General features: G+C 36.2%; 1 protein-coding gene across 1 annotated transcript in view; it reads left to right on the top strand.

Annotated features, from left to right (window-relative positions):
- The window catches only part of LOC144959508 (dynein axonemal heavy chain 12-like), a 132,161-nt gene that overhangs the window by 39,864 nt on the left and 82,297 nt on the right, over positions 1 to 10,000 (top strand). The window contains exons 40-46 of the mRNA XM_078892123.1: positions 271 to 416; positions 1,342 to 1,480; positions 2,256 to 2,422; positions 2,733 to 2,925; positions 6,543 to 6,748; positions 8,662 to 8,736; positions 9,240 to 9,333. Of these exons, the coding sequence (XP_078748249.1) occupies positions 271 to 416; positions 1,342 to 1,480; positions 2,256 to 2,422; positions 2,733 to 2,925; positions 6,543 to 6,748; positions 8,662 to 8,736; positions 9,240 to 9,333 (1,020 nt within the window). The remainder of the gene's footprint in view (positions 1 to 270; positions 417 to 1,341; positions 1,481 to 2,255; positions 2,423 to 2,732; positions 2,926 to 6,542; positions 6,749 to 8,661; positions 8,737 to 9,239; positions 9,334 to 10,000) is intronic.

Genomic DNA, 10,000 nt, shown 5'->3' with positions numbered 1-10,000 from the left:
TTTTATTGTTTAATGGAGCTGTCAACAGAATTGCATTTTTGAACGCCTTTCTAAATTATGTGTGATCTTTTTAATTTTTTATTCGTAGCTAGTACAGTTTTATTGATTTTTTTTTCTTTAATTTTTTGTTTTGTCTTTTGATGTCAGCTGGGACTTGAAGCAAGGACCTTCTGATCCAAAGGCGGAAGTCAAACCACTAGACCACATCGCCTCAATTCTTGTATGGTTATCTTTTCTTATCATTCATACAATCCACAAATTTTTTTCCAGCAAAAGGCAAGAGGTCAGTGGAATCACTGGAATGTTCTCTTGAGGGGAACCGAACCCAAGACCACCAAGATCAGAGAGATGCTCGTACCTACCATGGACACAGCCAGATACACATACTTCATGGACATGTGTATCAAACAGAATAGGTGTGTGTGGAAAATGTTTGTTTGTGTCAAGTATACACACTTGTTGAAATGTGAAATTGTTGTCAACGAGAACAAATAGATATTGTATGAAATGAAACAGATGTATGATCATTTGTGAAACATAACTTCAACATGGTATTATGTCGAGGTGAACAGTTGATGAAAAAGGAATTTAAATTTAAAATGCCAAGAAATGTAAAATTTTAGTTGTTGTCAGTTTAAGAAAAATAAAATTCATACTCCTCAAACAAACAAAAGACAAAACAAAACAAACCCAACCTTAACCCAATCATTATTTATTTAAAAAACAAAACAAAAAAACTATAGCTTTTATATAGCGCAATATCCACTAAATGTGCTCAAAGCGCTTTACAACAAATTCACATTTATTTAGCATCCTAATCACCCAAACATAATACTGCTTTGTGGTGATGGGTCACATTTATACAGTTCATTAAAAAAAAAAAAACCCCAATAAATTAGCAATGCTTTACTTATTTAAAATCAAGCAATTATGGGAAAGGTTATTGACTGAATGATTACAAAGATCTCAAAACACTAGTCTGGCTGTCATGATCTTGGAATAAAGTTCCCTTAACGCCATTTACATGTATAATTTCTGATTTTAGGCCGTGATATCTAGTGAAAAAAGAAAAGTGCACCTAACTGGCGTACCGTATGAAATAGAGATTTTCGTCCAAAGGACATGCTGGATCTCCTTTCCTTTATACGACACATTGCGCTTCAAGGAACTGTGGAAATGAACTCAAAATGTTTTCACTTAAATATTTGATGATTAATGGTGATTATATTTATTTATTTTTTATTTATTCATATATTTATTTATTTATTTATTTATTTATTTATTTACTTTTTGCATTTTTTAATCTCATATTTTTTTTTTCATTTCTCATTCTCCCTACAGACCACTTCTTCTTGTTGGTCCGACCGGTACAGGCAAGAGTGCCTACGTCCAACAGAAACTGATGCACGACTTGCCACAAGACAAATTCCTGGCCACTTTCATCAACTTCTCAGCCCAGACCAGTGCCAACATGACCCAGGTAAGGGGATAGCCATAGGTCAGTCTGATGATAAAACATTGGGTTGACCAAGATAAGGGAAATTCAGTCAAAATGAAGTATTTTGCTTTTAAAGAATTTAAGTAAAAGAAAAGAAAAGGCTCTTTACTCTCACCATACTCAGGTGTAATAAAAATAATAAAATAAAATTCCCTTTATCATCCCCAAGGGGAAATTTGTCTTTTGGGTCTATTCCAAGGGAAGACTGGAATAACCCAGGCGTTAGTCGCAGAGCAGTGCCGCAAAGTGAGCTAGGGTGAGGTGACTTGCTGAAGGCCACACAACACAGCAACGGGTGATTGAACTCGGTACCTTTTGGGTACGAAGCAAAGACTGTACCACTGAGCCACACTGCCCCTTAAAATGAGTACCTGGCCATTAACAGTGTTGTCTCTTTCTGGAAAAAAATAAAATTGTATTATCGCCTAACAGTCATGTCTTGTTCTACATGTTACGTTTTGCTTTTGGTAAGGGACCCTTTGTAAAGCGCCTTGAGCATGTAAAGTGGATATTGTACTATATAAAAGCTCAAGTTTGTTTGTAGTTTTGTTAAGTAAAACTTCAAATCGTTCCATTCATTTTTCCAGAACATCATCATGTCGATTGAGTGTCATACCACTAGACCACATGGCATTTAAGTAAAACTTCAAATCGTTCCTTTCATTCTTCCAGAACATCATCATGTCGATTGAGTGTCATACCACTAGACCACATAGCATTTAAATAAAGCTTCAAATCTTTCCTTTCATTCTTCCAGAACATCATCATGTCACGTCTTGACAAGCGTCGTCGTGGCGTGTTCGGACCCCAAGTGGGAAAGAAGGCTATTATCTTTGTGGATGATCTCAACATGCCAGCCAAGGAAGTATACGGAGCACAACCACCCATTGAGTTGCTGAGACAGTTTATTGACCATGGAAACTGGTAAGTGGTGTTGCTGATGGAGTGGATATTTGTCATCATCAACATTATCACCATTAACATCTTCATCATCATCATCATCATCATCATCACCATCATCATCATCATCATCATCATCATCATCATCATCATCATCATCATCATCATCATCGTCACCATCATCACAAACTTCTTCAAACAGTACATTATACAAAAATCAGGATACAATTCAAAAGCATCCACAAACCACCTCAATTGTATAAGTATAAGCTCACATGTGATAATTTCTCTCTCTCCTCCCCCGATCTCCCATCCCCCCTCCATTCTCCTACAGGTATGACCTTAAAGACACCAGCAAGATCACCCTCCAGGACATCCAATTCATCACGGCCATGGGGCCGCCTGGCGGAGGCCGTAACACCATCACCCTGAGATTCATGCGTCACTTCAACATTATTTCCATGAACCAGTTCAATGATGAGTCCATGACCAAAATATTCCAGACTCTGATGAGCACCTATCTCAGGGTGAGTTTTGATCAAACCATTACAAAATAAAAAAGAATCCTTCAGAGCTGTTGGAAGTAAAGGAGTGGTCCTTTAGAATTTAAAGCCATTAGGCCCATGGAAGTAAAGAAATAGTCCTTCAGAGTTGTTAGGCCCATGGAAGTAAAGAAGTAGTCCTTTAGAGCCATTAGGCCCATTGGAAGTAGAGAAGTAGTCCTTTAGAGCTGTTAGGCCCATTGGAAGTAAAGAAGGAGTCCTTTAGAGCTGTTAGGCCCATTGGAAGTAAAGAAGTAGTCCTCAGAGCCATTAGGCCCATTGGAAGTAAAGAAGTAGTCCTTTAGAGTTGTTAGGCCCATTGGAAGTAAAGAAGTAGTCCTTTAGAGCTGTTAGGCCCATTGGAAGTAAAGAAGGAGTCCTTTAGAGCTGTTAGGCCCATTGGAAGTAAAGAAGTCCTTTAGAGCCATTAGGCAATTAGAATTTTAAAACTTTGAACAAAGGCTCACAGATTCATCAAGACACGCACACACACACGCACACACACACATATACACACACACACATACACACACACACACACACACACACACCCTCAAAGTTGTCAAAGTGGTAACCTTTATAGATTTACACACGTGAGTACATTTAGACAATTTCCAATTAGAAGACAATGCAGTAATATTTCTATTGTCGTCATTCAATTTGATAATGTATATTATATTCTCTCATTCATTTCCCTTGTTACAGAAGGTAAAGTTTTATTCTTTAGTTTAAAGGAATAAATGTGAATCACATTTTAAAATAAACAACAAGAACAACTAAATTAAAAAAGACTTTAGCTGCAATTAGAATCACTTATCAGTCCCATTCTAAATCTGGGATTTTAGTCCAGCTTTGCATACGTTTGCATCTGTTTTTCTTTCTTTCTTAAAAAAAAATTCTTCGTTTTTTTTTTTCAACCTCTTTGTTCTTTTCTTCATTATGGTGTTTTAAAAAAATGACAAATATTAATTTGCTTGCAATTTTTTGTACATGTTTTATTTTTTTTTAAATTGGAAACTTTAATTGAATGAGGTTTTTTTTTCGGAGTTAAAATGTTGCCCTTCCCTCTGAAACAGAATTAAGTCCGCAAGACTTCTTTTCAGGAAACTGTACCCAATATAATAATACTAGTAATAATAATAATAATAATAATAATAATAATAATAATAATAATAATAATAATAATAATAATAATAATAATAATAATAATACTTTATTCATCCATAGGAAATTATTTGTACACCCAAGTCTTTTAAATAAAATAAATATGTTGCATTTTAAAAATTCTAATAAAATTATAATTCTCTACTTTGGTGTAATTAAATATTTATTTTTTAAAATATCCCCTGAACCACAAGTGACAAGCAGCTCTAGACATTATCCAGGTTTCTGTAGTGTTAAATAACAATGTGAAATTGAATGTAAGCTTCAATTTAATATACGAAAACAGATAAAATGGACGTTTTGGGTTTGCCCTTTATCAACAAAACAGGATGAATAAAACACTACAGACGAATGAGATAATGTGGTAGTGGCGTTGTTATACGAATGCCAACCAACCAAATGCATATAACTTTTTGTTGTTGTCAGAGCTTAGAAACAACGTAGTCAGTCACTGGCTGTATGGACAGAATGGATGGAGATAAAATCCGTCCCTTTCATTTGTTAGTCAAAATGCTTTGCCAATTAAGTTTATTTGAATTTTGTCAAGTTCTCAACACTCTTGAAAAAATTTGGACTTCATGCTGTTGTGGACGATAATATTGCAGATGGCGTTTGGTTTAATTTGCCGAAAAAACAAACTAGAAGATATTATCCCTTTCATTTGTTAGTCAAAATACTTTGCCAATTTTAATTTTGTTTAGAAATCAACACTCTTAAAAAAATTTGGACTTCATTCTGTTCTGGAGAATAATATTACATGTGGCGTTTGGTTTCATTTGCCGAAAAAATCGAACAAACTAGAAGATGTTTTGTTTTTGCCTAATATTTTTTTATTTTCACGCAATCTTATCATTGACCAGTTCCAACATTAACTATGCCTGTCTTCACTTTTATTTTTTTTTCAAAGCTCATTCATTAACTCAGTCAATCCTAGAGATTTTTGCTACTTTTCAAAATTGGAAAAAATGTATAAAAAATGAGCATGTACATAGATAGTTTTATTCAACTATCATTAACATGTAAAAATAAAAAACATTAGCTTTGATACTACGCCTATAATTTGTCTCAGAAAAATGTAATAAATAGGCATGGGGTAAAAGTAACCCGGGTAAACTACGGATATAGTCAGTGTTAGGGTTGAGTGAGTTAATTACTTTGCTTTTTCACTTTAGATTGACGTGTACAAATATGCAGATCTAACACTTGAATGCGACATGTGGGCCTAATATAACATTGTCGTAATGGACAATATTTTGCGTCATCTTTTGAGATTTCCATTACTACAATGAGCCCACCCATGATAAATTGGGTTATCAGACCTGCATTGTCCTCACACCCATCCTGCTTTTGATAGAAATATTCTAGACATTTATCAACTTTTATGAACATTTATGATCGTAGTTTTTGCAGACATAGTTAATTCTATGATGATAATGCGGAATATGTCAAAACATGAAAATGTCTGAAGAAGCTGGTGACTTAAACAAACTTGAGCTTTTATATAGCGCATTTCCCATTAAATGTCCTCAAAGCGCTTTACAAGGGGTCCCTGACCAATGGCAACACGTAACATGTAGAACGAGACATGACGCCTGTTAGGCAATATTACAATTATTTTTTTTCCAACAGAGACTACGCTGTTAACGACCAGGTACTCATTTTACACCTTATTATGGTGAGAGAATGTGAGTAAAGAGCATTTTCCAAGGACTCAACTATGCACCGAGCGAGGCTTCGAACCCAGGACCCCTTCCGATCTGAAAGCGAGTGTCATACCACAAGACCACATAGCCACTCTAAGTATTCTATTTATCGAGTCAAACCATGACTTGAAAAGAAAATAGAAAGTTTGAACGTGTGGCATTTTGGTCTAGTGGTAAGACACTTGCTTTTGAACTGGTAGGTCCTGAGATTGAGTCCCCACTTTGAGCTTTACAAAGTTGAGTCCTTTGAAAAAGGCTCTTCACTCACATTCTCTCAACGTCCTCGTGTGCAAAATGAATAATTGGCCATTGTCTCCGTCGAAAAAAAAAATTAAAAATGGTAATATCACCCTACAGGCATTTTTGTCTCATTCTACATGTTAAGTTTAGATGTCGGATAGAGACCCATGTAAAGAGCTTTTAGCACGGTTAGTGGGTACATATTGCAATATATAAACACACAAGTTAAACCAAAAAAATCCTAAGAATTGTGTTTTATTAATCAATATTACTATATAAGGTCTTTATTATGTTATCTGTATTAAAAAGAACATCAATCCACTAACGCAATCTTGAGTTTCATTCTAATAATAAAATATTCTTACATTTACAATATGTAACATACAAGGGATGATAGGACATAGCCAGCGTGTACATATGCATGTCTGACACTGACATCCAGACCCAATTATGGGCCTATTTAGATAACTCAAACGTTTGCCTTTACATTTTCAGCAAGAAGAGTTCTCTTCTGACTACTTCTCTTTGGGCAACACAATTGTGGCTGCCACCATGGACATCTACAAACAGGCCATGAAGAACTTGCTGCCCACACCAGCCAAATCCCACTACATCTTCAACCTCAGGGATTTCTCCAGAGTCATCCTTGGCGTCTGCCTCATCAGGAAAGACCAGGTGGTCGACAAGAAGACGTTGATCAGGTGACTTTTGTTGTGTTTCCTATAATATTTATCCTGGATGCCAATTGTCCATTTTTCCCCGGCTTTTTCCAGGGTTTTTTTCACACCTCAGTTCACACCTCAGCAGCTTTTCCCTGTCTCCAAGAAGAAGGCCATTGAAGGACCTTCTTCTCAAGACAGATACCTGACCTCCCATAATGGGTAGGGAGGTACATACTGTGTCTTCTATCCTCTTATATCTGTTTTTCAACATGCTTTCTGTCTTTGTCTTGGAATGAGATTACTTGGTTTTGTCCTGGTCCTGGCCGGAGTCCTGACTGGGAGGGAAACAGTCAAATGCATAGTTATTGCTTTGAGAGATGATATTTTTTTACTTGTAAATTGTCTCTCCGTTATGTATTATTATATTTGTTATTTTGAATGTATAATGTAAGCATTTGAGTGTATTCCTCTTTGTTGGATTTTGTGCTTGTGTCCGGATGAGACTCATAGGTGGTCTCAAACTAAGTACATTGGTGGTATGCTCTTGGAATCTACATCTTCCCAGTTCCCCTTTGTCTTACTTTCTCTTGGGTGCTTTAATTGTAATTCTAGAACTTTTTACTATCCCATTTTCTTCCTTTTTACTGGTGCTTATATAACCTAAATGAGTTGCAAGCGCCGTAAAACCATAAAAAAAAAGAAGACAGATATAATATTATTGGAATTGAAACAACAAAGTATTCCCCATACACTTGTACAGGAAACGGGAGGGTTAGGAGAGATGTTTTTGTTTGCTTATTTTTACAAGTAAATAACAATGTGAAATTGAATGTAAGCTTCAATTTAATGTACAAACAGATAAAATAGAAGCGTATATTCAATTTCACATTGTTATTTATTTCTTCGAGCTTTGAGAAGCAACATTTACATTATTTTTTGTTTTAGGTGACGTGCAACGCTCCCCTTATTCTTCTTCTTCCTTTACTTGCAGTCCACCTTTGGTGTATTAAAAATAAATATTTAGCATGACATAGATATACACTGTATGTCGTATTCTTATAGAATGATCCAAATCATGTGTTTCCACACTGGGTGGGGTTCCTGACCTCCCATAGTGGGCAGGGAGGTGCATACTGTGTCTTCTATCCCCTTATACCTGTTTTTCAACATGCTTTCTGTCTTTGTCTTGGAATGAGATTACTTGGTTTTGTCCTGGCCCTGGCCTGAGTCCTAGCTTGGGGGGGGGGGGGGGAGAGAAACAAATGCATAGTTATTGTTTTGGGAGATGATATGTTTTTCATTGTAAATCATCTCTCTGTTATGTGTTATTATATTTGTTATTTTGAATGTAATATTTTGTAAGCATTTGAGTGTATTCCTCTTTATTGGATTTTGTGCTTGTGTCAGGATGAGACTTATAGGTGATCTCAAACTAAGTAAATTGGTGGTATGCTCTTAGAATCTACTTCTGATCCCTATTTGTTCGCAGTTCCCCTATGCCTTACTTTTTCTTTGGGGCTTTAATTACAATTCTAGAACTTTTTACGATGCCATTTTCTTCCTTTTTAGTGGCGCTGATATAACCTAAATGTGTTGCAAGCGCCGTAAAACCCTTAAAAATAAAAAAAAACAAAAACAAAAAAAAAACATGTAATTCCACCGAGCCTTCCAAAGTCGAATTGTTGATGGCCTGAAGGATTATTATTATTATTAATTTTCCATTTTCATGTTTATTTTGTCAAACATCAATTTGGCATCCATGTAATATGTACAGCTATGTGGTTCTCTGGTATGACACTCGTGACCATGTCATTTGTAGGAAATAGAAAAGCAAATTACAAGTCATGAAATACAAAACTTGATGTTTGATGTTCCTATTATTTCTTTAATCTGTTTATGTAATATTACCTTTCAAATACCTAACAAAATAATTATTTTATCTTTGTGTTTAGACTATGGGTCCATGAAGTCCAAAGAGTGTTTTATGATCGTCTGACGGACGACACAGATAGAGATTGGCTGTTCAAGTAAGTGATAGATGTGATTACTGGGAGATAATACATTACATGTGCTGACATGGTTTTGTTTATTCATTTCTTCGTCACGCATAAGTCATCTGGAATATTATTTCCATTATGGTCATTATCGTCCTTCTCCTCCTCATTTTGATGATGACGATGATGATGATGATGATGAGACGATGATGATGATCGTATCATCATCATCATTATCATCACCACCATCATAGTTTTCACCATCATAAAAAAAGCCCCCAAAAAAGTCCCCCCCCCCCAAAAAAAAAAAACAAAAAAAAAACAAAAAAAACAAAAAAAACAAAAAAAACAAACAAAATAAACCCAACAAAAACACAAGAAAACAAACAAACAATAAACAAAAGCAAGCAAAAAAAAAACAAAGCAAGAAAAGAGAACAAAAACAAACAAAACAAAAATAAAATAAACAAACAACAAAGCAAATAAAGATAGAAAGCCAAGGCCTAACGTCCCCTTTATCTGACTCTTTCTTCCAGGGCTGTGTCCGGCCTGATCAAAGAGCACTTCAAGGAAACCATGGATGGATTGTTCGAACACCTCACAGCAGGAGGAGCTAACTCTGGCGACAGGGTGGGTAGAAATGATAAGGGAGACAATCCAAATAATTGCCTATGCAGCTTTGTGGTCTCGTGGTATGGCACTCGCCTTTGGACAAATATGTTCCAGGTTTGAGTCCTGTTCTGAGTGGTGCAAAATTGAGTCCTTGGAAAAGGCTCTTTACTCACATTCTCTCACAATACTCAGGTGTAAAATATGTACCCGTTACAGCATTTTCTCAGTAATAAAATACAATAAAATTGTAATGTCCCCTGACAGGCATCATGTCCTGTCCCACTTTCCAATCTGGAAGCGAGTGCCATATCACAAGACCACATAGCTGCACATAGCTGCTAGAAATGGTCAATATTTTTTCTAGTATCCCTTCTATCCATCTAACTGTATTTGGGTAACTGTTTCTGTCATATCTTGCTCTTTGCGCGGATAGGGCAAGGGGGGGGGGGGGGGGGGGGTTAAAAAACAAATCTAGACTACACCCTGGATAGATATTCAGATATTCGTTAGGCGAGTACGCGGCTATGTGGTCTAGTGGTATGACACTTGCTTTCGGATCGGAAGGTCCTGGGTTCAAGCCTCACTCGACGCATAGTTGAGTCCTTGGAAAAGGCTCTTTACTCACATTCTCTCACCGTACTCAGGTGTAAAATGAGTACCTGGCTGTTAACAGCGTTGTGTCTGT

This window comes from Berghia stephanieae, chromosome 14, assembly GCF_034508935.2.
Source record: "Berghia stephanieae isolate SIO BIC M18660-M18661 chromosome 14, UCSD_Bste_1.3, whole genome shotgun sequence".
In the NCBI taxonomy this organism is placed as follows: domain Eukaryota; kingdom Metazoa; phylum Mollusca; class Gastropoda; order Nudibranchia; family Aeolidiidae; genus Berghia; species Berghia stephanieae.
This window is presented reverse-complemented; position numbering and strand designations above follow the sequence as displayed.